Here is a 26,178-nt window from a genome sequence, read left to right as displayed (position 1 = left end):
ATGACTGCTGTCCGTTTTCACCTGGAACTCTAACCACATGACTCTCCCTTTGTAAGGTTTCCTTGTAGGTGTGCCAAAATCTATTAATAGATTTTTTAATTAATGTCTGTCATAATTATGTCTGCTATTATTTAACCCCTGTGCAGTCAGGCAGGTGACCTGAGGCTTCATTTTTTTTTTTTGTAAAAACCCAGGGAATGAAAGGAATAGCCTAGCCAATGAGATGCTGAGGTGATTAGGTAGCCAGATGTAGAATGCCTGGATGATAATTTGACCAATACATTGAGGATAAAATTGTGCTCTTCCAATTGGTGTACAGGGATACTTAATAACCATAGAGAGTAACCAGTGTGGTATATTGTCCCATCTGAATGACAACACTGACGCAGCGAACTAGCACCATCACTGCACTGGGGCAATTGATGTAATGCAGCTATTTACTTTCAATGGAGGAGTCCTATTGGAGGAGCGACGAGATCTCACCAAAATATGGGGGGTCATTATAGATTGTCTTTGCGTTATATATATATATATATATATATATATATATATACTATATCCTTTTATTGTAAATCTGTTTGGCAATGTAATATCGGAAGAATGGTTTGTAACTCGAAGAACGTGGGTCTGTTTTCTAGATGGGGCCATATCGTTGTACCTGTTAGCAAGTCGCTAAACTTCAACTGATTCAGTAAATATCCAGTATTATAAATAAAAATGTATACTAAAACCAATATATTTTACCTGGATATGAGTGAGTGCTTAATGCCCCAAGTTTGACTTAGCATAGGTTAGGTCAGAATAATGTTCACTGTGTGAACTGGACTTTGTGTTCTTGGCTATGAATAACTGTACAAAATGAGTATTGTACTTTATCAAACCTGTGTTTTGTAGTTGTTCCAATGACCTTGATATATACCTTTGTACGTCACTTTGGCTAAAACCGTCTGCTAAATAAATGTAATATAATGTAATGTAATGCCTAAATGTAAATGCAAATATTCCGTCCTCCATTGTTTTGTCATAAGTAGACGGTATACTGCTCAAATGCTGGCGCTAAGATAGATGCAAAGCTAACTGACTCCATTAACTCATGAATTTGGCATTTTGATGTGTCACTTCTCTTTCGATAAGGAACACAGAGCGTACATCTTTGAGTGCATTTTGTACAAGTCACAGGGCATGGTCAACAAGGCACAAAGCACAACAAAGAGTTATTTTAGTCTTTTATTTCCACCTGTTGCCTATGTATGTTGAAATATTCACGGTTTTCAGTCATTTTACGTCATTTGTCATGTTATAAATGTAGGGGGTCTAAGGCATGCATTGCAATTACAGCTGGAGCTTCAGAGGTCCACCACCAAAGAAAGTATATGCTTCATCTTTACAGTAATTTAAGTTGAAAACCTGATTGCCACGTAATATTAATATACATATTACAAGGTAAGTGTCAATATATTTGTTATAATGTAATCCTGTTATTGAGAAGTCATCACAGTAATTTTCTCACTTCTGTTCTTTTAATTCAACATCTGTCAGAAATTTGAGTAGTTTTCCATGGATATACTGAGTGACTGGATATACTGAGTACAAGTTTTCAGGTACAACCATTTGACAAGATGTTAATTCTTGAAATTCTTATCATTCATCCAGGTGAAGCCATATTGTCCTTAGCTGTTTTTTGAGCATTTGATTTGCTACACATGTTCCTGATGAAATGGAGGAAGAAACAGGCCACTATTGTAGAGAGAACGGCTTCTCCACATATGTTTAGAATTTTCCCAGCCAAATTTGTCTTTTCATGCTAATAACAAACAGTTGAAATACTTTGTATCTTTGATTTAAATCGCACTCAAATTTGTATTAAAAATAACGTTGTGAAACATTATCAACAAGGACACAGTGCCATGTTGCAAAGCACAATGAGTGCTAATAGCTCCTCCTTGTGGAGAGTCTTAAACCTGCTAAACGTGAGTCACTCAAATCACCAACCATGATCACCTTGTAGAGGAGTGGTGTGGTTAGGGCGCCATCTGCAGCCAAAGAGGGAGCAGTTTTAGCTGGCCTGCAACCACGGCAACTACACTGATTGGTAACACTTCATCTGTTCTGCCTGCAGTGAGACCAGGGGCGCTGGAACGAGAGACGCACGTCGGAGCAACATGGCATCTGATCGAGTGTTTTCATGTTTGTTTGTTCGTTTACCCGTTGGTGTGTTTAAAGCGCACAATAAAACCTGTGTGTCCCCCAGAATTGCGGACTGCGTGGTTTGTGGGGAGAGGAGCTTTTACAGAACCCATTACACACCTCTGCATAAGTATCTACAACTTTTGTTACCGGTATTGACAGAAGAGGGTTTGAGGGGAGGGGAGGGGAGGGGGGATGCAATCATTCTGCCAAAATTTGACTTCTCCTGTCTCTATTGGTAACAACTAGTTGTAAATATTAATTATTCATTATTCTGACAGCATGTGAAGATGTGATTATGTGTGCTGAGTTTGGTGGTTCTCAGAACTTTTTTTTTTTTTTAATATAGGAGGAGAGTAAGATTTCGTTTGGGGATGAACCAATTGTGGACCAGGGAAGCAATCACCACAGAACCATAAATAACATTCATCCATTATCTATACCCGCTCATCCTGGTCAAGGTTGCAGGAGCCCATCCGTGCATGCATTGGGTGAGAGGCAGGAATACACCCTGGACAGGTCTTATTATTATTTAGCCGCTCACACCATGCAATACTGGTTATCAGAAGTGGGTTATCAAATAGCGCTACCCTGCTCAATCTGAAACTAAGTATTATTGCCATCTTGCTGTGTCAGTTTGTTTTTGCACAGAAAATGATGACAAACAAATATGGGAAACAAAAACATGATGTTGATCCCGTTAAGTATAACCGCATGCATATCATATCATGATATTGATGTAGCAATCTTTCATAGCATAGCCTACCATTTATTACATTACATTACAGGCATTTAGCAGACGCTCTTATCCAGAGCGACGTACAACAAGTGCATTAGTTCAAGGTGCAGAGGTGCAAAAGAAACACACTAGAGTGAAGTAAAGATTGTAGTGCCAGAAGTGACCACACAGATCAGGACTCCAACCCTGTAGAGTAACCTGTTCAGCAAACAAACAAACAATCCTGCCAAGTACAAACTAGCACTGAAATCACATTTGTCTAATCAGAATCAGACAAAAACAATCCTGCCAAATAAAAACTAACGTGATCGTATTAGCCTAACATTCATATCAAGAAACCACTGAAGGTTTCATTTATTTACTTACATCCTTAATTTATTGATAGCTATGAGAAGGATTATAGACTTAATTTAGTTTCTGTAGTTTAATATAATATAAATGCTTCGAAAATGTTCCTACTCTGTGGATTTTACATATAGACATTATGCATTTGTACAGCTGGAAATGTAGATGGTGGTATCAGATTAAATGATTCAGGTGAAGCACTGTGCTTAAGTGTACAGTTGTATGTCCCTGCCTGAAAACATATTTGGCTAGTGCTGTTTTTTATTTAGTTGATCTGATTTCTATGTACATGTTTCATTTCTTTGGTTAGTGAGATAGACAATCAAAATAATTTATTTATACCATTGGTTAAAAAATTCACTATGATTGTTTGCTTTACAGGTTTTTACTTCATTCTAGACTTTGTATTCGGCCTTGAAACATGTTCCAGTTCGAAAGGCATATAGTTCTGAAGACAAAATTTGAACGGTGTCAATAGCTTGTGATATCGGGATGGCCGATATTTAAAAATTGGATACTTTAGCATATACTATAGCATCGTTGGCCATTGTTTTGAAAAAATAGTATTTAAACATATTCTGCCCTTGAAGCTTGTCTGATAAAAATGCAATTTGTAACATGAACACTTGAATATATAATGAATATTTTCCACATTCAAATATGGCCAGCTGATAGCCAATCAAATTTCAGTATATGACAAGTAGCATATAAGGTAAAGTCCTAGTTTTAATTCTTATTCTGTTCAATTCCAGACTTGGTTTTCAGCCTTTTGCAGCATAATGTTGCACTGCTGGCTTGGACCCCGGACAGACAACAGACAGTAAATGAGCAAATAAGCAAAAATTCCATAGCTTCTTATTCCAAATGTATTCTGAAACATTTTGGACACTTTGGAATTCTTGGCTAGTAATGTATTGCATCATGGAACAATCTTAACAAGCTTTGCCAGAAAAAAAATAAAATAAAATAAAATACGTGTGTCGATTTTATTTAGGCTATATAGAGCACAGAGAGGTTTCCAGAGCCGATAAAAGTATAAAGGTATAAAATTACAACGCGGGGAGTACAATAAAAAACAGAATGAAAGCGTCAAGTAGTTATTTTTATTATTTTTTCCAATTACATAGATGTCCCACTGTCAAGATTTATGATTTATGAAGTGAATGACATATAACATAGCTTTCTGCTTACTTGATTGGTTGATTGTATTGTGTTCAGTACGCAAGTGGGTCAGTAGTTACTAGGTAAAGTCAGAGCTTACAGGTTTCTCTTGGCGTTGCTCTACAATACGAGTTTACTTTCAATTTCAAAATGGAATAAGAAGAAAGCAAAATTGTCGATCTCTCTCGGTCTAGCCTCCGACGCACCTCTGGTAAGTGACGAACAGGGCACTCTCTTTCAGGTTCAGCTCATTCAGGGTCTGGCTCTCCAGCACTGGCTTTCCATTGCAGGCGAGATTCAGGTTTCCGGAGTGGTCCGGGCACTGCTGCAGGAACTTCTCCTTCACCTTCCCAACGGTGTCGCTCTTGTCCAGAACCATTGGGACCATCCTGGTACTGGAGGCATTGAGCACGCTCACTTTTATCAACGCCGGGCCGCTACTGAGCGGTTCTGCGCCAGTCACAGCCTGCAGAGAGGCGTGGGTGCTCCTCACAAACATGGAGTGGTACGGCTGCGGGACAGGGACAGGAGGGTCCCCCTTTGGACACTCCCATGGCCGAACAAAGTACTCCTGAGAGAGAGAGAGGTAAATATTTATGAGCATCCCATAACAATTTATCTATTTTCATTTTTTTTTTTTATTATTAATGCAGTGGGAAAAGTCTTTTTAGTGGCACTCACATTTAAATGGGAATAAAGAAAGGACATTTCACAATACAATTATTTATTTTACATATAGCAACATGCAGAATAGCCAGGTATGAGTTTAACAAAAACATAAGGTATGCCGTTAGCTGCTGAATAAAGCTCCACTTTGCAGGCATGGAGAGAGCTGCACTCTGACATCTCATACTTAATTTTTAAATAAACTATTTATTATACATTTCATGTTATTCTGCCAAGAATAAATAACACGCATCTCAGTGAGGATTGTTCTTGACTATACTCCCCACTGTTTTTGTTTTCTGTGAAATAAAAAAGTATTAGTAACAAAAAAGGCATGATGTGAGCAGAGCCTTACCATTCCACAGTCCACTTCAGTAGCCATATTCTTCAGCGATGACTTCCAACTGGTTGCAGTGTCCTGCTGTCTTGTTTGTTTCTCTTCTTCGCCCTCTTTTATACACTGTGTGAGGAAACCCCCAAACCACACCAAACACACACACACACGCGAGGTGCTTCTGCACAGCGGAGTGATTTACAGGAAACTCATAGGAAGTTATATTGAACTGAATGTGGCTGCTGCCCATCAGATAGACAAAAACATAAAGAGGGCCATTAAAAACATTATATCCATCACTGGGAAAGCACCACATTTTCCCTTCCATTCAGCCCGAGTTACTCCCGGCTACCAGCCAAGAAGTTTCTCTCATTACATCATTCTCATTCTAACAGCCTAACAACTCAGGTTTATAACTGCACCTAGGTAAGGCACTTGGTTTACATCGCATCTTGTCCGCGTGCTTAACATTGACCCTTATTCGCTACTTTAGCGGGAGAGTTCCGTCTATTTTGTATTAGGCTTCATTTTACAGTTGCCCTAGCTTTCCACGGTGTCACTGCACTGCAACTGCCAGCACTTCCAACAAAAGCTTCCATCGAATGGTTTTGTATAATGCGAACTTTAGGCATGCAGCTCCTCCTCAGCAGTTCATCTATTACTTCCCTTGCAGTCCAGGGCTGTGGATATACCTGGAGCAGCAGATTTTATTGTCAACCTGGCAGTACCCTCCTTAGCCCCTCACGGGTGGTAGGTGAAGCAGCACAGCAAGTCGCCGAAAGATTACACCCACTCACGCTTGCTCACTCACAAAACAAGGTGACCTCTCAGCTCACTCACTCATGGATGGCAAAAAAGCGCAGAACTCTAAATACAAGACCGCTACAGCGACTCGATTTTGACCCCACAGTACACATAACAGTGAGAAAACGGAGCACGTTGCACCGTGAGACTGAGAGGGTTCATACAGTAGCAAAAGTGAAAGTGAACAAGAAAAAAATTCCCCGTCAATATTTTGGTACTTTTCACGGTTATGTCATTCAATTCCGCAATAAAATGAAACAAGGATATACATTAAAGACAGGGTCCGAGGGTGAGGTATTCTAGGACTTCCAGAAGATATCGCACACTATTATAACACCAGATTGGTTTAGCTCTGCAGGGCACAGGGCACAATTGCCAAATATGCCGCACAGAGTATGGCAGGGTTCGGCTGGTTGGGGATCCGCGTTCATCACTTTCCCTAGTACTTTTGCATATCGCTTTGGATAAAAGCTTCTGCTAGCTAGCTAAATAAATAAATAAATAAATAAATAAATAAAAAATGCAGTAACCATCCTAGCCGATCGGGCGCCCATAGACTGTGAGCTAAAGCCGTATATACTATATATAAAAGGTCTTCCTCCAACTGCGCTGCATGCAAGCTTAGCTGTAGTCTGTGGTGTGAAAGGAAGCAGGCAGTGACCCCATCTGTTCTGAAGAACTGCCGAAGTCCACTTCTGAAATCCACACACTCCTGAATCAGCAGTGGGTTTCGCGCATGAACATGGCTGCAGACAACTGGCAATTCCAAATTCCAAATTGGGGGGGGATCGGACAGTCATCCCCATGGTGGTCACCAAATTTATATATTTTGTTATACAAGAAAAAGCTTTAAAAAAAAAAAAAAAAAATCCCAATTGGTTTTACCTTTTATTTACTTGAAGCAAGTTTGACAGGTTAGACTAGGACTGTTTAAGGTTGGAAAACCCCTGTGTGATAGACAGGCAACAGAGATTAAACAGAAAACAAAAATAACTAAAACATAAAAAATGCATAATGTCACTTAAACCAAAAACAGAGGTCACTCAGGGAAGCAATTCATTCAGCTTGATTTCCTTTATCTCTTAATATTATTTGGGAAAATGTGGTGGAACCTTATGAGTGTTTTGTTTCCAAAAACCATAATATATTTTCTAGGTCTTGTTGTTACAGGCAAGGAGTCAGTTTCACTTTCTTGCTGCTGAGTCATGCAATGGTGACCAAACAATGTGAACCTTTAGTTGCACACAAAGTGTTGCTAACCAATGTGAGCAGTTCTAAACTGTACATGCACACTTTGCATGTTAGAGGCCTAATAAAAAATTCCTGCTTCTGACACCGTATTGATCAATATTCATTACATGGAGTACATAGTTCTGCATAGCACAGCATCAAAATCAGTGTATCATCTTTACTGGCTCCCCTTGCTCCCTTTCCTGGCAGCATTTTGGTTCCTGGGCTCTGATTTCTGGAGCAGGGCAAGCGTATCCCTCTTCTCGATCTTCCTCAGTTGTTTCTTCTTCATCCTCTTTATCTTAGTCGTATTTCGGATCTGGCATGTTGCAATGAAGGGGAGGGATGTTGGTGGGGAGGGGACAAAAACAAAATCAAGACAAGATTTGAAAGCAAAGGTCAAGTTTAATTTTTATTATTATGAGTAAATTATAAGTAGATTGCAGCCTTAAGCCCTTTGGGTTAATAACCAAGGAGCACAGACAAAAATGAGTAAACTACAGCGTGACTACCGTTTATAGTTTGTCAAACTGCCTTCGCTGTGTTATGTACTCATTGGCATGTTGTATATCCTAATTACTCCCACATATCAGAGAACATTACCGCATGAAACGAATATCAAGGACATCAAGGGTATGTAATGTGTGTGCGCATGCACACATACGGTATTGCAGGAATCCTGCCCTCTTACCACTTGCACAATCTCGGCTTTACGCTCGTTCGCCTCGCGTCTTTTCAGGTTCTCCTCCCTCCGTTTCCTCTTGTCCTGAGTATTGGGGGATAGAAAGAGATGAGTGACCGGACAAACAGAGCGATGGGATAAACAGAACAGCAAGGACACAGCGGCATTGATGAGAAGCACCACTCTTACAAAGCATGCACTCGCACACGCATGCGGACGCGCGCGCACACACACACGCACACACACACAGCACCTCTTTCTCTTTGGCCTTCTCTTCCTTGAGCTGCAGGGTAAATTTCTTCACCAGCTCCTTCTCTCTCTTGGCCTCCATTTTCTTCTCCCAGGAGGACCGCAGAGGCTTGTCCCGCAGCAGGGCGGAGAACCTGAGGGACAGAGAAAAGAGAAGGAAACCAAGTAAAAACACAACACGTGTTCAGACAAACGCTGCCCAAAAGCCCAATCAACACAGCTGGACAGCAAGAATCTAAACTCACCTTAAAACCACAGTGTAGTCATGCATAACTTTGGTCTGGATTAAACAAACTGCAGATTGAGAATATGTTCCACAACAACTTAGAATTAATTCACCTGGCAATGGTATCTTGTGAGGAATACACACCTCTTGCTCTGGGTCTTTAAAACTTTTAAAAAGTACACACCAAAATGTATTCCGCCTGTCATAAAGGCACACAAAACTCACACTGATTAAAATCAACCGAGCCAGATGAATGGCGTCTAGCTTTCCTAATCTGGCCTGCGTGTGTCAGGATTAGCCGTAAAAATAGGCCAATTAATAACCACAAATATAAACCACCCAGTGGGCGGCTAATGCAACAGAAAAAGAACTGTGGAAAGGTAACAATCACTGCAAATGTAACACCGCTGCAAAATCAAAAAGGTCTACTGTGTGGCCATTTCAAATGGTAATGCCAAAGCAATTGGTTGCACTTGAAATATTACAGTGTGGATTATGGAATTAGTGAAGGGTGCATTAAAGTGAAGGGTGACAATAAAATGCCTCGAGTGCAAGAGATTTACAACAAGTGATTTTTCAGAAAATGTATATATGATGATTTGGGTAAACCAAAGATACGTTCAAGTTATTTTAAACAACTGTTTTTTTTAAATAACTACGGCATGTTGATAAAGAACACGTCTCAACTTGAATTTGCAAAACACAATCGCGTTAGGGAGTCTCCCTCTGGCGTTACGTTTAGGTTAATGCAGTGGTATCCACGTTATTTCACAAGATATAAATCAATTTTCAACCAAGGAAACCGTCCTCGGTGAACGGGCAGACAGAAAGACAACTGTTCGTCAGCATTTGATTTACAGGGTTCCGAAGAACTTACCTCTGTTTATTCCGGTCTTTCCATACCCGTCCCGATTTGGGTTTACCCAGGGGTATCATTTGCTGCCTCTGTGTCACATTGGACTTAGACTGACCACTCTGTGTAACTGTATTTTCCACGGACCCCAATCCAACCTGGTTTTCTTTTTCTCTGTTTCCATCTGTCGGCAGACTATCCGAAACTAGTAGATCCTCGTGTTGAATGGCTGTCCGATTGGATTTGATAGTTTCCAGGGAGCTCTCGTCATCCGTTTGCAGATGCACATGGTTCACTTCAGATGGATTACTGGGGTCGACCTTGCGTTTTTTTGTTTCCGGATCCAGTCCCAGACTCACACTTTCATAGTCCGTGCACAGGTTTGTCGGCTTTATTGATTCCACTTCTTCGGACCCTGACTCGGCAATGCCAGTGCATTCCTCTTGAATAACAGATTTCCTGGTGCGGCGACTGGGGGTTTTCGCTGAACTCGGGACCTCAGAGTCCAGGAGAGCGGCTGGAATACGAACCCGTCGGCCGCTACGTGTCCGTGTTACGATTGGTGGAGACAACTCGAGCTCGGGGTTTTCATCAGCTTTGGGTGGTGGTACAGATTCTTCTGATTTCGGTCGGCGCTTAGACATAGCTTGAAGTGACAATTTCACAACCGAACCTTGTCTTGGTCTTGGTCCTGGTACTCTAATAAAGACTTTCACGGAGCTCTCCTGGAAACACGTGTATTGAACGCATGCAGCGTTCCTACTTTTACCATAGAAGATTAACATAGAAGGTACTGCCACCGTTCACTGTCAAATACAGAGAAATGTTGGTTAGTTCTGCCCCCTGCCGTTGAGATTGCGATCGTCTTTGAGCAGAGTACATCGTCTGGAATCAGGACACAATCTCATTCAGGGCGACTTTCCTAGCTTTTGCATTTTTACAAAGCATTCATAAAGCTGGAAGTATACTAAAGCCATTCAGGCGAAGTACCTTGCTCAAGATAGTGCAATGGCAGTGTTCTACCTTCTTATCCTTCCTATCATACACAATCATAACAGTTATCTATAATCGTTATTGTACATTTGTATGCATATAATTCAATAACCCCCATCGTTCGTGAATACGTCAGAAAATGACATCAAAGACAATATAGAAATCATTTGACTGAAAAACTACACGTCGCATAATATTACGCCACACTCGTCGATTCTTAGTGGCGTCTACGATAATAAAATTGCCAACAACCACCCACCGGAAAAGGAAAAAATAAAATAAAAACACCCACCGGAAAAGGGAAAAGAAAGCAGTTCCTTGTCTTTCATTTCAACAGAGACCTGTGGTGAGTAATAGTTATTTGTAACTTGTAACTTGTATTAGAATAATACCTACTAGATAGACATATGCATCAGTGGACATAGCTGGCGCTACCGGTGTATTTGCATATGTGCAGCGGAGGATATTTAATAAATTCCTGCCGTTTGTGAACTGTGTCCAGCATTGTTTACGCTGCATATCTCGCCAACATGCAAGTCAACAAGTCGATTGTAACGTTATCCGGTTGTGATTATGCATAATAATAAACGGAAAAAAGTGTATAGGCTAATTGATGCCTAGCGATATACGAGTCCAGTCAGTTATAGACTGACCTAATTTAGCTAAGCTACGTTACCTAAATAAAACGAGAGAAATGGTTGTGACAAACGTGAAAAGTTTATCGATGATTGAATGAAAATTGACTCATTAACTTACCACACTTGAAACAGACAAACGCAGAGATGAAGAGGCAGTCCTAGTGTGCCAGTCGGCGGATTTCCTATCCTCAAGAACTATAAATTGGACTAGACCCCAGTAAAAATATTTTTAAATATGATCATGTTATTGAAATATTCTGTGCGTGTTGTCGTTGCAGGGACGGTGCTGATAGGCTGAAATGGAACAAGATATTGGGCTTCGCACGGCACTCACCTGGCTTTGGGTACCCGCGGATTTAAAAAATAACACATTCAACACGATTGTCTTTAAATAGGCGCAGAGGAGCAAACGCATTTGTATGTTTGAGAAGGAATTCAAATATTCGTTTCTAGTAGATTTATAATCTTTTCTGCATACGCGGGGAAATGCCAGGAGTTAAGTTAAACTGTTATAGGATACATATCTGCGCCTTACAACACACTGTACAAGTCTCTGTTTTTCCACTGTTTGTTTAACCCCTGGTGACGATCCTATCAACTACCTTCCATCCTATCTACCCTCCATCCTAAAACGAGCCGAGCCGACATATTTCGACACAGGTCATCAATCGGCTTTCGCGATGGTCGATAACCGCTATGCCACAGCGCTGGTGATCGGCTCAGTGCTTAGTCTGCTGGCCACGGTGTACCTGTCGGTGGCTGTGGGCACACAACACTGGTACCAATACCAGAGCCCGCCGGCCGGTAGAGACGTGGCCAACACATCGGAGCTGCGCAACCCACGGGAAGATTTCCTGAATGGGGACTTCGACGAAAAGACCTACAGCGACATGCTCTTCCGCCTCAACGGCACCTTGGGTCTCTGGTGGCGCTGCGTCCAGGTGCCGGCGCCGGCGCATTCACACTGGTTCAAAGAACCTGGTATGATTATAGTTACTGTTTCTGCAGAACTAAACTTTGTACGCTCTTAATTACTTTTATGCACACAGGTTTAAATTGTCGTTGACTCCAGACCATTGGTGTTTTCGAGGCGATGTTTATCCAGCCAGTGTTAACCCTCCATCCAGCGTTGCAGCCATCAGGATTGGTTGATATACAGATGTGAGATGTCTGACTCACTGTGTTGAAAAGTATGAAAGCTTCACGGGTTTCTGCTTGTCTCTCAGATCCTAAGATGGTAACTGAGTGTGTGAGCTTCACACTGCCACACCAGTTCGTCCCCAAATACAAGGATCCCGGGAACCATAACGGCCAAGAGGACCTGTTACGCACATGTAAGTACCCATGCCGCTACGCACCTGTGACCACTACACACCTGTACATCCCTTACCCACTGGTGTACTGTAACTCTTGTATGTCTGCATAATTGTAGACCTGTGGAGGTGTCAGTTCCTACTGCCGCTGGTGTCACTGGGTCTGGTGTTCCTGGGAGCTCTGACTGGGCTGTGTGCCTGCCTGTGCCGCAGCCTCACCCCCACACTGGGCATTGGGGTGCTCCACCTGCTGGCTGGTGAGATAACTGCATACTTCTCCCATTGCCAGTAGTGTGTAGTGTGTACCAAAGGTTCCTGAACATTTTAAATTAAGACACCATGAAATGACCACTTGATAAAATTACTTGCTGGCTTCGCAGACCCCTACTAGCTTTCAATGCAGTGTCTATTTTACGCGCATATGTATTATAAATCTGGTGGCTGAAGGCCTGTGATATTTGTCCCACCCCACAGGTATGTGTACATTAGCGACGGTGTGCTGCTTCCTGGCTGGGATGGACCTGCTGCACCGGGCCAACCCACCGCCAGACGGGGTGGACGGGTCCCTGGGCTGGTCCCTCTACCTGGCTCTCATCTCCTCCCCGCTGCACATGATGGCCGCCGCCCTGCTGCTGTGGGCAGCGCGGAGCCACCGGCAGAGCTATCACCGCATAACCGCGTACCGCGTGGCATAGATCTACAACCATTACTCTCACTCTGGTAGAACTGCCACATAACCGCGTGGCATAGATCTACCACCATTACTCTCACTCTGGTAGAACTGCCACATAACCGTGTGGCATAGATCTACCACCATTACTCTCATTGGTAGAACTGCCACATAACCGTGTGGCATAAATCTACCACCGTTACTCTCACTCTGGTAGAACTGCCACATAACCGTGTGGCATAGATCTACCACCGTTACTCTCACTCTGGTAGAACTACCACTGCATTACCACATAACCGTGTGGCATAGATCTACCACCATTATGTCTCACTCTGGTAGAACTGCCACATAACCTTGTGGCATAGATCTACCGTCGTTACTCTCACTCTGGTAGAACTACCACATAACCGTGTGGCAAAAATCTACCACCATCAGTCTCACTCCAGCAGAATTATCATCACATAACCGCATGGACTTTTATCTGTTTTTTTTTTTTTAATACAGATGCAATACTAATTTTCTGGTCTTTACAATATGGCTATCATATCAGGAGCAAATGTTCTGAACACTCAGCAGCTGCAATGTTTCTAAAAACCTGGTACCTAATGTTTTTAATGTTGTGATGGCTTGTGCCAGTGTATAGGACTATTTTTTTTTCCTTTTCAAACACCTTGTGAGTTTCAATTTCCTTGGATTACCATTTCAGAGGAATAATAATGTTTTCCTCACAGTTTGAGAATTTTTTTTTTTTTTTTTGAAGATGTAGTGTTTTTGTTTTTTTAAAATTGACAGGAGTGCAGTAAAAGTAACCCCTTCTGTTTGTCCATGTATTATTAATATAAACTGTATGTACGTTTGTGACAAGTTTAATATTATTGCTGTTCTTATTGCATGCACATATTTTTTCTGGTGTTAAGTCGATTGTTGGCAAGTATGTTTTTTTTTTTAATTTTTTTTTTTTATTTTTACCGTTTTGAACTTCTATGGTGGTCAGTTGTTGAAATTGCTATGATTTATCTGCAGCCACTCAAAATGACTTGTATACGTATGTCTTGGGTGTTGAGGAATTTTGAATCTTGGAATGTGTTTATCTTTCTGGACTGTAAGCTGTTTTGTAGAAATCAGTGGTGAACATGTGCACCTGAGGTAGTTGAATTAGGTGGGTGCTTGGACCGTGTAACGTTCACTGTAGAGACGTCTTGACTTGCTCTGATTGAATATTCCCACCCCATCTATATTAAACCACTCCTGAGGGTTAATGCACCCTTCTACTACCACGGCACAGCCTTGTTTGTATCATCATGGAGATGGACTTATACATCTTCATTGGCACACCGCACTATTCTCACCTCTGATTTGTCCACTGTGCCACATCAGACATACCTGGGCCAATCATACGTAACCATGTTATGTGACGCATGAAGGGGGAAGAGCGTTTGTGGTGTGAGACTGTCTGACCCATGGCAGTCACTGTGACAAATGTATTAACCACTAGTACCGTGCAGTGGCAATGTAATGCCATAAGGAAGATTTTGACTGCTATTATAGTGTATGTCAATTAACATTTCACCTTGCATAGCCTTGTATTTCTACATATTTATTTACTGAAGCAATTCTGGTTAAAGGCGGTGCCATTACTGGGGAATCTGACCCACAACCTACTCGCCACAATCCCAGCTCCTTAACCACTGTGCCACACTGAATATTTCAGTGGATAACTATTTGAATAGTTTTGTATTTCACCAGTGACAAATTGAGAATATGGATGAGCTCTGTGTTACTGAGCCAGCTCAGTATGAAGGGACACAAGGAAAACATTTCATGTGTAGAATGTAAAGATTGATCAAAAAATCTGCTCCAAAGCTGAATAAAGGAACTTTGTTCATGTCTAGTTTATTGATGGATTGATTTCTTCTTTTAAATGTTGTTTGAAACAACAGAATTTATGAAAATGTGTTTTTGAGTTTCAAAAAGAGCTGCAGTGATTTATCTGGAGGTTATCAGTGATCTCTTTTCTCTCTCTTCCTCTCTACCTCTCTCTCGCATCACTTTGCCGTCCCTCCCCCCGTCCTCATTTCTTCCTCTCACTCCCCCTCCCCCGATTTCTTCACGCGCAGTGGTGGGATCTCCACTTTCTTCATGCGAGTCAGTACGAGGGCAGTGCCCTTCTCGTAGTATGCGCTCTCGTTCACAAAGATCGGATAGAGGGGCTCCTCCCCCTTGTACACCACCGTCTCCCCGGAGAAGGACAGGAACAACGGATCTCCTGGGCTGAGGAGGCAGAAGTCACGGTCCTGAGGGGGACGAGTGTATTGGGGAGGGAATTACATAACTTACTCATTGTTTCTTACTCATTAGATACATCATCCTAAGTATCTTTTGTGTCCCACATTTTTAAATAACGTTATTCTGGGTCATTTGTATTTTCTCTAACTCTTGAGAATCTGCAGGGCGTGCATGTTTTTGTTTTCACCTTAAAATTTGCAGCAGTCTCAGGCATCTTTGTGTTATCAGTTGCTTTAATTGATCAAATTAATGCTGCATAACAGCAAAAACCTGAAAGAGTGAAGAACTCTAGTTCTAGGTATGCTGGCACAAAGACAGCATATTATTTGGCATACAAGGGGGTCGTGAGAGTAAGAGGTAGTACATGGGTGTTGAGCAAGGTGCTGTCTTTGTACCTGAAGCTGTGGATGAATGATAGCTGTCAAGTCTTGCGTCTCTGGGTCTCTTGGATAATCAATATTCTTCACATGAGTGTACACCTCCACTACACCACCTTCAAACTCAGTACCTGTGAAGAATAGCTACAGTGCCATCACCAAGTGTAAACATATCTGTACGTCAAAAAAGTACACAATGAGCCGCTCCTACCACACAAAATTGTTTTACTTGTAAATAAGGCATTGTGAATTTGAACCAGAGTGCTGCGGGAAGAAGTATATAAGGTACCTGAGTTAAAGAGGCGGATCCATTCCAAAATGAGCTGGACTCCTTCCTTCATGGAGCTCAAGATGTCAGCTCTGACCAGGCCATGGGGTTGTGGGCCAATCTCTATTGCTGCACAAATCTGCACGTCAACTCAGCAAATTCACAAGTTTCACACGTCCGGAAATTACACCGTGAAGCTCTTACATACTGCGTAAAACCAATTTTTTAAAAACACGACAACCACCCTCCCCCGCAAACACACACAAAAGCAAACTTACAGACGTCATGTTTGCCAACAGATGCCAGGTAGTAGGACTCATCAGGAGTGAGATTTAAGCTGAGAAGCCTCACGGGCATGGAGGACATCTTTGTCTGCGGAAATAAAAATTCACTTTCATGTCTTGGTACCACAAATGTGCTTGTGATTACACGGTGTTCCATAAACGACTATAATTGTGTAATGATAATCATTTTTATTATAGTCTATCCCATTTTCTGCCAATAAAACAGCTTGGCAGAAATCTGAAAATGTGGGGAAACATGCTCCAGGAAAAAAAATATTGTGATGAGAACCATTTACCCATTAAATTTTAATGGAAATAGTTTAAATTGAACATTAATTAAGGATTTACATACTGTGTAAAGGACTCCATCATATCATATGTCCTGTATATTTCCTGCATGACAAGGAACAACATATAAAGGCAAGACACTTAGCCAGTCATGCCGTACATGCATAAACTGTTCACCCAACCAGGACTTCATTTTGGACCATGAGCCACAAAAGTACACTGTCACTGAATGTTCTTATCTGGACTCCCAAAAAGTCCCATCACATGCCTTTCATACATATCCTCTTGAAAATGCTTAATGCTACAGGGATCATTTGCTCTTGCCTGGACGTGCTTGTAGATGTGCAGGGCGATCCAGTCGCAATCCGAGTTGGTGATGAGACACAGGCCCATGTTGGCTGTGGTGTTATGGAGGTCACAGATCAGGTCCACTGCCCCGTCACTGCCTCTTGGGCCTAGTAGGGTGGCCAGCTCCTGGGCTCGAACAATCTCATAGGGTGTCTCATCCGAAACTGGAATGCTGAGGGAGAGGAAGGAAGGAGGTTGGGGAGGCAGAGCATGAAAATAAAGGTGGAGAGGAGAGAATGGTAAGATTCCACAAGAGATTTCACAGTCCACCGCGAGATAGCTGACAGCTGAGAGAAAATGTGCCACTGCATTTCTCCCAGGTCTCTCTTGCCAGAGTTATTTCTACCAGTGGTGGAAAATCCAGGTTCAGATTGTAAAAGTCCTCCCCAGTATTTTGCTGTCTGGATCGCCTCGATTTGCTAATTGGCACAATTTGTTCACCAGGAGGTAGAACCACCTGGTGAAATCAGCTGGTTGAGTTCATGGGTGGCAGAAACTCATGGCAGGACTTTTCCTTTCAGAACCTGAATGTGACCTGAAAGTGACCTGAACGAGTATGTGAGGAGTTCGGCCTCCTACCTGAGGATGGCAGAAGTAAAGCAGCGGTTGAGGTCCTGCTCAATGTATCTTCTGCACTGCTGTACAGCGCGCGGGTTGGCTATGACTGTCACCACGTCAACGGACTCCACCTCCTTCTCTGCTTTCTTCCTCTGCCACTCACGCACCAGGTAAACTCCGGACAGCTCATTTCCATGGGTACCACCACACAAGGCCAGACGGGGGATGGCTGGAAGACTCACAGGCTCCATCTGGTGGTAGGAAGTCACCACAGGGGGGTCACAGAAAGAATGGGGTGGACCTTGCATCATATACCCATAGAGACAGGGTAGCATATTTAGCCCTGTCTGTCCCATGAGCACTGACATGTATGTGGTCTGCAGCAGTAGTTCACAACCCTGATCCTGGAGCACCACAGTGTGCACTGGTTCTCATTCTTACCTTTAAATCAGTAACCAACAAATTCAGTGTTCAGAGACCCAGAAAAGCAGGTGAGGTTAATTAACTGCGCAATCAGCTGCTTACATGGCCAATTAAGTGCTAACGGACAGTGAAAGGTAGCCGACTCCGCAGCTCAACGGTGTCAAAAACCACTCTTATACAGGCCCTCTGGTTCCTCTGAGTGAACTCAAAGAACTCAGTACAATGAGCCTGGGCTGAGTCTTTTGGTAAGCAGTAATCCTGCTTCATGAATCAGGGCCCTGGTCTTTAACAGCTCACAAGCTTTGCTGGCTATTGTTTTTAACTTAAAATAAGCACCCAGTTCGGCCCAAGGTAACCAGGTGAAGACAGTTAACAATTTAATTAACTGCTTTAATTGTTTAATTAATTGCAGAGTAACAACAAAAACTAGCAGAGCCCATGGCTCTCCAGGTCCAGGGTTGTAGACCCTAGCTCTACACCACTGAAAGCGCTCTGCTAAAACAAATCTCCTCTCATTGTTTTATTGTATTTGATGGTGTTGAGCCTGTTATGTCAATAGTATTATTATACATGCATACAGTATTTCATAATTGAAGCATGAAAATAAACCAAATCCACCCATCCACCTGCTCACAACAAGCACAAGTTCCCAAGGTCCTAAACACAAAGCCAGCCTCATACATGTAGTTATCTGGACACCCTCAATGCATCAAGGAGGTAAATTTTGAAAGGACTGGCCAATCATTGACTGTTTCCTAAGAACAGATTGCCACATAAACTGCAATTGCTGTTGTCAGTCTAGTTTCCACATTTAACCCCGCCCCCTCACAAACTCCTCAACAGAATGGTCAGTGGTCTGTGTGATTAGAATCCACCAATAGTGGTTAAGGTCAGGAATCATTCAAACTGGAAATGCAGAAGAGTGACACTTTAAACACAAACACATGCCCTGTGCACGCTGTAGGATTTTACTTGACAAGGAACGTATTACTGTATATTACATGTAAACAGCAAACCTCATGGAACCAAATTAATTCCATTTTACTGATTTTTCAATATAAATAGTCATTCTAACAGGAAAATATCAAATTGGCCGTTCTTTCATAGCTCTCCACATGAGGTTTTATTGTAGGCTACGGTGTGAAATGTCCTCTGGGAAAGCGACATTTAAAATTTAAATACTTTAAAATACTGACATTTAAATACTGAAACGCCGAGCCTACGGGAATGTCTTCACCCAGCCGTAATATACATGTTGCCAATAATAAGCCTCATGACATGTAGCTCAACAGTTTGATACTGCCGTTTGGCTCGTACACCTAAACATTTGGAAAAGAACTGAAATTTTCAAATTTGCGGTGTGAGATAGCCACATAGGGCTAATCGTCAGATGCATTCTTTCTTTACGTAGAATCCATTAATACAGCTGGACAGTTTAGTGAAGCACCTTATTTAAGGACTTTGCTGTAAAGCCGGGCACCCACCGCACGCGTATCGGCCGCGAGCGCGCTACGCGCGTATTACGCGCGTAACTGAAGCGTAGTTGAAGTACTGTTATTACAACGGCAGCGGGCGACGTCGTCTCCACCAGATGCGAACGCGTCGCGTACCGGCTGCGAAGCTCGCGCGACACAAGCGAACTGAAGCGTAGTTTTTCGCTTCTGTTCTATTTTTTCGGCTTGTTGCGCGTCACGTTGGCCTGTTTATACACAGAAATATGCTCTAAAATGCTAGGTATACATGCTCTGATTTATATTTCATTCTTATATTACTGGGGGTGTGTCCCTAGTTACCTCCCAGATATTTTTTATGCAGCTAAAAAAATACAAGCCTTTTCGTTTTGTAAAAATAATAAATAACTGAACCTGGGGGAAAGCCAAACTTAGTTTCGCTGTCTTATTTTCCGGAGGGGGTGGGGTAAATTTGAAATACACCACAGAAAGACGTAGGCTATTGAGTGACGTAAAGGAATGCACCGAGCAGCGGTTTGTTAGCTCGAGTATTGGAAGATAGTTTTTAACCAACCATTGCTCAGCTATTTGACTTCTCCGATGTCTTCGTTCGCCGTGTTTTCAAAAAGGGCTTGTTAATAAAAATCAGATAATCCACAGATCTTTAAAAAAATCAGATTATTTAGTGGTCTTGCCGATGAAAATGCACCTATTTTAAATGAAGTTGTAAGCAAGCCTTTATTGCACTTGTACTTCAAAGCTTCCGGTGTTCATGGCGTTGTGGTGTTCATATCCCTTCAAGATTAAAACTGTTACTGACTTTTTCATGATTAGCTGATTTTACTAAATCTGATCCTATAAATGTTTTGACGTGAATGGCAAGACAACACGGGAATTCCCAATGGTTGATTACGGATTATTTATTATTATTATGATCATTACATATTCTTCATGGAATTGGCACGCTTGTTAACCAAGCAAATAAATTAATACAGTTTGAGATTGATTGTTATGCAGGCTACGTTGCGATTTAAGTTTATGATAATGAGCTTGAAAGCGTTTACTTTCTCACGTATTTACGAGTTAACGAAATATTACCAAATTAACAAACTGAAAAAGGCCTCTCACCAAAGTATTCACTTAACCCATAATCAACAGTCGTGAACAAACGTGATATACACGATGTAATCCCACTGCAGACTGCGAGAGCTACTAGGAATATAGAGCTTTAAGCAAGCCTTTGCGCGACACAAACGGAACCAGTGGAGACACCCTACGCGTCGCGCCGTGCTGCTTCGCCCTGCTGTTTACGCGACGCATACGCGACGCGTGCGGTGGGTGCCCGGCGTAAGACATATCAGAAGCACATACAGCTTCAGTGTAAAAGTTTAGTTGGTTTACCACCTCCCCAGAGATTTCTATTTTTTCCCGATTTAGAAGAGCGACTGACTGACAGTTAACTGACACAACTTCTTTGACTCTTTGGTCGTTTTACAGTTGGAAGTTTCCAGAAGTAGTTGTGTTAACCTTGCTAAAAAAGAATTAAGCCGGGCACCCACCGCACGCGTATCGGCCGCGAGCGCACTACGCGCGTATTACGCGCGTAACTGAAGCGTAGTTGAAGTACTGTTATTACAACGGCAGCGGGCGACGTCGTCTCCACCAGATGCGAACGCGTCGCGTACCGGCTGCGAAGCTCGCGCGACACAAGCGAACTGAAGCGTAGTTTTTCGCTTCAGTTCTATTTTTTCGGCTTGTCGCGCGTCACGATGGCCTGTTTATACACAGAAATATGCTCTAAAATGCTAGGTATACATGCTCTGATTTATATTTCATCCTTATATTACTGGGGGTGTGTCCCTAGTTACCTCCCAGATATTTTATAAGCACCAAAAAAAATACAAGCCTTTTCGTTTTGTAAAAATAAATAAATAAATAACTGGAACCTGGGGAAAAGGCAAACTTAGTTTCGCTGTCTTATTTTGCGGAGGGGGTGGGGTAAATTTGAAAATACACCACAGAAAGACGTAGCCTATCGCACTTGTACTTCAAAGCTTCCGTGTTTCATGGCGTTGGGTGTTCATATCTCTTCAAGATTAAACTGTTACTGTCTTTTTCATGATTAGCTGATTTTACTAAATATGATCCTATAAATGTTTTGAACGTGAAGTGACAAGACAACACGGGAATTCCCAATGGTTGATTACGGATTATTTATTATTATTATGATCATTACATATTCTTCATGAATTGGCACGCTTGTTAACCAAGCAAATAAATTAATACAGTTTGAGATTGATTGTTATGCAGGCTACGTTGCGATTTAAGTTTATGGTAATTCTTGAAAGCGTTTACTTTCTCACGTATTTACGAGTTAACGAAATATTACCAAATTAACAAACTGAAAAAGGTCTCTCACCAAAGTATTCACTTAACCCATAATCAACAGTCCTGAACAAACATGAAATACACGATGTAATCCCACTGTAGACTGCGAGAGCTACTAGGAATATAGAGCTTTAAGCAAGCCTTTGCGCGACACAAACGGAACCAGTGGAGACACCCTACGCGTCGCGCCGTGCTGCTTCGCCCTGCTGTTTACGCGACGCATACGCGACGCGTGCGGTGGGTGCCCGGCGTTAGTCAAAACGGACAATGCGAGCAGGAAGCTTACGCCGGGCACCACCGCACCGTAGCGTAAGCGGCGCGTGTAAGCAGCACGGCGAAGCAGCACGGCGCGGCGCGTAGCGTTCTCCACTGTTCCGTTTGTGTCGCGCAAAGCTTGCTTAAGCTCTATATTCCTAGTAGCTCTCGCAGTCTGCAGTGGGATTACATCGTGTATTTCACGTTTGTTCACGACTGTTGATTATGGGTTAAGTGAATACTTTGGTGAGAGACCCTTTTCAGTTTGTTAATTTGGTAATATTTCGTTAAAGCCGGGCACCCACCGCACGCGTATCGGCCGCGAGCGCACTACGCGCGTATTACGCGCGTGACTGAAGCGTAGTTGAAGTACTGTTATTACAACGGCAGCGGGCGACGTCGTCTCCACCAGATGCGAACGCGTCGCGTACCGGCTGCGAAGCTCGCGCGACACAAGCGAACTGAAGCGTAGTTTTTCGCTTCAGTTCTATTTTTTCGGCTTGTCGCGCGTCACGATGGCCTGTTTATACACAGAAATATGCTCTAAAATGCTAGTTATACATGCTCTGATTTATATTTCATTCTTATATTACTGGGGGTGTGTCCCTAGTTACCTCCCAGATATTTTATAAGCACCAAAAAAAATACAAGCCTTTTCGTTTTGTAAAAATAAATAAATAAATAACTGGAACCTGGGGAAAAGGCAAACTTAGTTTCGCTGTCTTATTTTGCGGAGGGGGTGGGGTAAATTTGAAAATACACCACAGAAAGACGTAGCCTATCGCACATGTACTTCAAAGCTTCCGGTGTTCATGGCGTTGTGGTGTTCATATCTCTTCAAGATTAAACTGTTACTGTCTTTTTCATGATTAGCTGATTTTACTAAATATGATCCTATAAATGTTTTGACGTGAATGACAAGACAACACGGGAATTCCCAATGGTTGATTACGGATTATTTATTATTATTATGATCATTACATATTCTTCATGAAATTGGCACGCTTGTTAACCAAGCAAATAAATTAATACAGTTTGAGATTGATTGTTATGCAGGCTACGTTGCGATTTAAGTTTATAGTAATTCTTGAAAGCGTTTACTTTCTCACGTATTTACGAGTTAACGAAATATTACCAAATTAACAAACTGAAAAAGGTCTCTCACCAAAGTATTCACTTAACCCATAATCAACAGTCCTGAACAAACGTGAAATACACGATGTAAGCCCAATGCAGACTGTGAGAGCTACTAGGAATATAGAGCTTTAAGCAAGCCTTTGCGCGACACAAACGGAACCAGTGGAGACACCCTACGCGTCGCGCCGTGCTGCTTCGCCCTGCTGTTTACGCGACGCATACGCGACGCGTGCGGTGGGTGCCCGGCGTAACTCGTAAATACGTGAGAAAGTAAACGCTTTCAAGAATTACCATAAACTTAAATCGCAACGTAGCCTGCATAACAATAAAACTCAAACTGTATTCATTTATTTGCTTGGTTAACAAGCGTGCCAATTTCATGAAGAATATGTAATGATCATAATAATAATAAATAATCCGTAATCAACCATTGGGAATCCCCGTGTTGTCTTGTCATTCACGTCAAAACATTTATAGGATCAGATTTAGTAAAATCAGCTAATCATGAAAAAGTCAGTGACAGTTTAATCTTGAAGGGATATGAACACCACAACGCCATGAACACCGGAAGCTTTGAAGTACAAGTGCAATAAAGGCTTGCTTACAACTTCATTTATAAAATAGGTGCATTTTCATCGGCAAGACCACTAAATAATCTGATTTTTTTTAAAGCTCTGTGGATTACCTGATTTTTATTAACAAGACCCTTTTGAAAGCACGGCGAATGAAGACATCGGAGAAGTCAAATAGGCTGAGCAATGGTTGGTTAAAAACTACATCCCAACACTCGAGCTAACAAACCCCTGCTCGGTGCATTCACTTCTACGTCATTCAATAGGCTACGTCTTTCTGTGGTGTATTTTCAAATTTACCCCACCCCCTCCGCAAAATAGACAGCGAAACTAAGTTTGCCTTTTCCCCAGGTTCCAGTTATTTATTTATTTTTACAAAACGAAAAGGCTTGTATTTTTTTAGCTGCTTATAAAATATCTGGGAGGTAACTAGGGACACATCCCCAGTAATATAAGGATGAAATATAAATCAGAGCATGTATACCTAGCATTTTAGAGCATATTTCTGTGTATAAACAGGCCAACGTGACGCGCGACAAGCCGAAAAAATAGAACAGAAGCGAAAAACTACGCTTCAGTTCGCTTGTGTCGCGCGAGCTTCGCAGCCGGTACGCGACGCGTTCGCATCTGGTGGAGACGACGTCGCCCGCTGCCGTTGTAATAACACTACTTCAACTACGCTTCAGTCACGCGCGTAATACGCGCGTAGTGCGCTCGCGGTCGATACGCGTGCGGTGGGTGCCCGGCTTTAGTCGCGAACCATTTAGGGAGCGGTCCTGTCGGGACCGATGACGGACAGGGGGCGTGCTGTCAGGACCGATGGCGAACCGGATTGGGGTTGAAGGGGTGGTTCTAGTTGCTATCGAAACCTATGGCTGAGACGCGAATTAAGTAAAAACAAATGGCAACTTTAATTACTCACAAACCGGACCTGTACATAAAATTTGGAAATCGGACATTCCAGTCGAAATTAGCCTCGCTCAAGGATGCAATGGCAAGTCGAACATAACAGCGGAAGGCCATCAAATGCTAAAACCGTTAATTGACTGTATCCATATATTTGCTCTTTCTGAACATTTCTGCTGCAAATTACATATAAATGTAAAAATAAATGTCGTGTTGCAGGAAGTTGGAAATTCAGCCTTATATACTGAGTTAACTTGTGTTAGATGCATTAATTAAAAACAACAAAAGCAAACTGCAACAAGACAGCAGATAGCTGCAAAAATGGCTACATGAGTTACCATAGATAGCCTACAGCCCATTTCAACAGCTGGAAATGTTACAGGAGTAATAGTAAGTGACAACAATACAAAAACAGAAATACAGAAGAAAATCTAGTTTACACTGCCCTTACCATGAAGTTGAGTTTAATGTCAAATTGTTGTCCTTCTCTACTTCCCTCTCCTTCTCATACTCTTATACTGTGTTCCTGAATGCTTATGACCTTTGAAACTGTAATGGAAGTAAACTGTGTGTGAATGGAGGCGTGGTCTTGGTTTTGTCATGCAAGCTTAGACCGAGAGAAATAGAAACAGGAAGTCCATTTACCCTCCTCCTCCTCCTCCTCCTCCTCTCTCTCTCTTTCTCTCTCTCTCTCTCTCTCTCTCTCTCTCTCACACACACACACACACACACACACAAACACATCCAAATGATGAATACCTTCGACACACCAATATGTTACACTGAGGCATGCTGGAATGTGCCTCTGGCAAAGACCACCATAATCCTTTAGTAAAAAAGTGTCAAAATTAGTTAGTAAATGGGTTTGAGGATGACAGGTTACGGACCTTTGGATCCTATTGTTGGCTATCATGGCTAAAGCATTTCACAAAACAATTTAAGGCAGAAGAGATGTCCAGTAAACAGCACATTGATTTTGGATTTTTAAACATGTACTTTTGTCGGATATCTGGTTCTTTTATTATCACCCTTGAGAAACAGGCAATATGATAATTTTATCTGACCTGGAAAACTCACTCTGTGTGACTACAGGAATGGTACCTGCTTTATCTCTCTGCAACCCCGCACACCCCCACGCCCCCACCCCCCCATGGCCTTCTGGAATATTCGGTTGTCTTCTGGTTTTCGGACATTGATCTTGGTTTAGTGTGGGACTAATTTGGGAGAAACCTGTGATTTGGTATTTTACTTCATTCATTTCTTGAGTGACTGTAATCAGTCCTAATTATTTATTATTATACATAGTTGAATCTCGTCTTTAGATTAGATGTGACTATTTGTTGTAACTTATTACATTTCTTAATTTTAATCTGGCTGTGAGTTGTACATTTGATAAAAGGTTAATCAAACAGATTGCTCTGCCAAAGTTGGCCATTTAATTAATTATTGATATCTTTGATAATAATTAAGAAGTTAAATCGACTTTTACTTTTTGGATAAGTGAGGAGTTTTGTTGATGCACTTGTGCTTTGTATTTTTAGTGCCGG

General features: G+C 42.1%; 3 protein-coding genes across 8 annotated transcripts; 1 reads left to right on the top strand and 2 right to left on the bottom strand.

The window, feature by feature from the left end:
• Positions 1-7,111: 7,111 nt before the first annotated feature.
• On the bottom strand, positions 7,112-10,322 carry ccdc86 (coiled-coil domain containing 86). Its single transcript, XM_064334942.1, has 4 exons — positions 9,501-10,322; positions 8,402-8,531; positions 8,158-8,232; positions 7,112-7,785 (listed from the first exon to the last, which is right to left on the bottom strand). Exons 1-4 carry the CDS (start codon positions 10,259-10,261, stop codon positions 7,645-7,647), a joined length of 1,107 nt encoding a protein of 368 aa, XP_064191012.1. The 5' UTR covers positions 10,262-10,322; the 3' UTR covers positions 7,112-7,644.
• Positions 10,323-10,474: 152 nt separating this feature from the next.
• On the top strand, positions 10,475-14,981 carry LOC135254628 (claudin domain-containing protein 1-like). The gene is made up of 5 exons (XM_064334962.1): positions 10,475-10,815; positions 11,386-12,088; positions 12,334-12,441; positions 12,540-12,677; positions 12,895-14,981. Exons 2-5 carry the CDS (start codon positions 11,788-11,790, stop codon positions 13,113-13,115), a joined length of 768 nt encoding a protein of 255 aa, XP_064191032.1. The 5' UTR covers positions 10,475-10,815; positions 11,386-11,787; the 3' UTR covers positions 13,116-14,981.
• Positions 14,959-25,243, bottom strand: LOC135254622 (N-acyl-aromatic-L-amino acid amidohydrolase (carboxylate-forming) B-like). Of its 6 annotated transcripts, none has more exons than XM_064334947.1 (8): positions 25,083-25,243; positions 24,486-24,600; positions 17,521-17,750; positions 16,918-17,113; positions 16,300-16,393; positions 16,043-16,150; positions 15,772-15,884; positions 14,959-15,384 (listed from the first exon to the last, which is right to left on the bottom strand). In XM_064334947.1, the coding sequence occupies exons 2-8, from the start codon at positions 24,486-24,488 to the stop codon at positions 15,175-15,177; spliced, it is 954 nt and encodes a 317-aa protein (XP_064191017.1). In that variant the 5' UTR covers positions 24,489-24,600; positions 25,083-25,243; the 3' UTR covers positions 14,959-15,174. The 6 variants fall into 6 exon arrangements, 5 of the variants coding, with proteins under 5 accessions (XP_064191017.1, XP_064191018.1, XP_064191019.1 ...); XM_064334948.1 differs by lacking the exon at positions 24,486-24,600 and adding an exon at positions 17,866-17,940 and having other exon boundaries at positions 25,083-25,241; XM_064334949.1 differs by lacking the exons at positions 24,486-24,600; positions 25,083-25,243 and adding exons at positions 17,866-17,940; positions 18,025-18,204.
• Between the last annotated feature and the right edge of the window lie 935 nt (positions 25,244-26,178).

The sequence above is a fragment of the Anguilla rostrata genome, chromosome 5 (genome assembly GCF_018555375.3).
Source record: "Anguilla rostrata isolate EN2019 chromosome 5, ASM1855537v3, whole genome shotgun sequence".
Taxonomy (NCBI): Eukaryota; Metazoa; Chordata; class Actinopteri; order Anguilliformes; family Anguillidae; genus Anguilla; species Anguilla rostrata.
The sequence above is the reverse complement of the archived record's forward strand: the minus strand, read 5'-3'. Positions and strand labels throughout refer to the sequence as shown.

Excerpts from the sequence above, each read along its gene's own strand:
- ccdc86 (XM_064334942.1), bottom strand. The coding sequence starts at position 10,261 with ATGTTAATCTTCTATGGTAAAAGTAGGAACGCTGCATGCGTTCAATAC. Across the intron at positions 8,532-9,500 it reads AAAGACCGGAATAAACAGAG|GTTCTCCGCCCTGCTGCGGG; the intron begins GTAAGTTCTTCG and ends TCTGTCCCTCAG. Across the intron at positions 7,786-8,157 it reads AAGCCGAGATTGTGCAAGTG|ATCCGAAATACGACTAAGAT; the intron begins GTAAGAGGGCAG and ends GCAACATGCCAG.
- LOC135254622 (XM_064334947.1), bottom strand. Across the intron at positions 16,151-16,299 it reads TGTTGGCAAACATGACGTCT|CAATAGAGATTGGCCCACAA; the intron begins GTAAGTTTGCTT and ends AGATTTGTGCAG. Across the intron at positions 15,385-15,771 it reads TCATTCATCCACAGCTTCAG|GACCGTGACTTCTGCCTCCT; the intron begins GTACAAAGACAG and ends CGTCCCCCTCAG.
- LOC135254628 (XM_064334962.1), top strand. The coding sequence starts at position 11,788 with ATGGTCGATAACCGCTATGCCACAGCGCTGGTGATCGGCTCAGTGCTT. Across the intron at positions 12,442-12,539 it reads AGAGGACCTGTTACGCACAT|ACCTGTGGAGGTGTCAGTTC; the intron begins GTAAGTACCCAT and ends GCATAATTGTAG. Across the intron at positions 12,678-12,894 it reads GGTGCTCCACCTGCTGGCTG|GTATGTGTACATTAGCGACG; the intron begins GTGAGATAACTG and ends CCCACCCCACAG.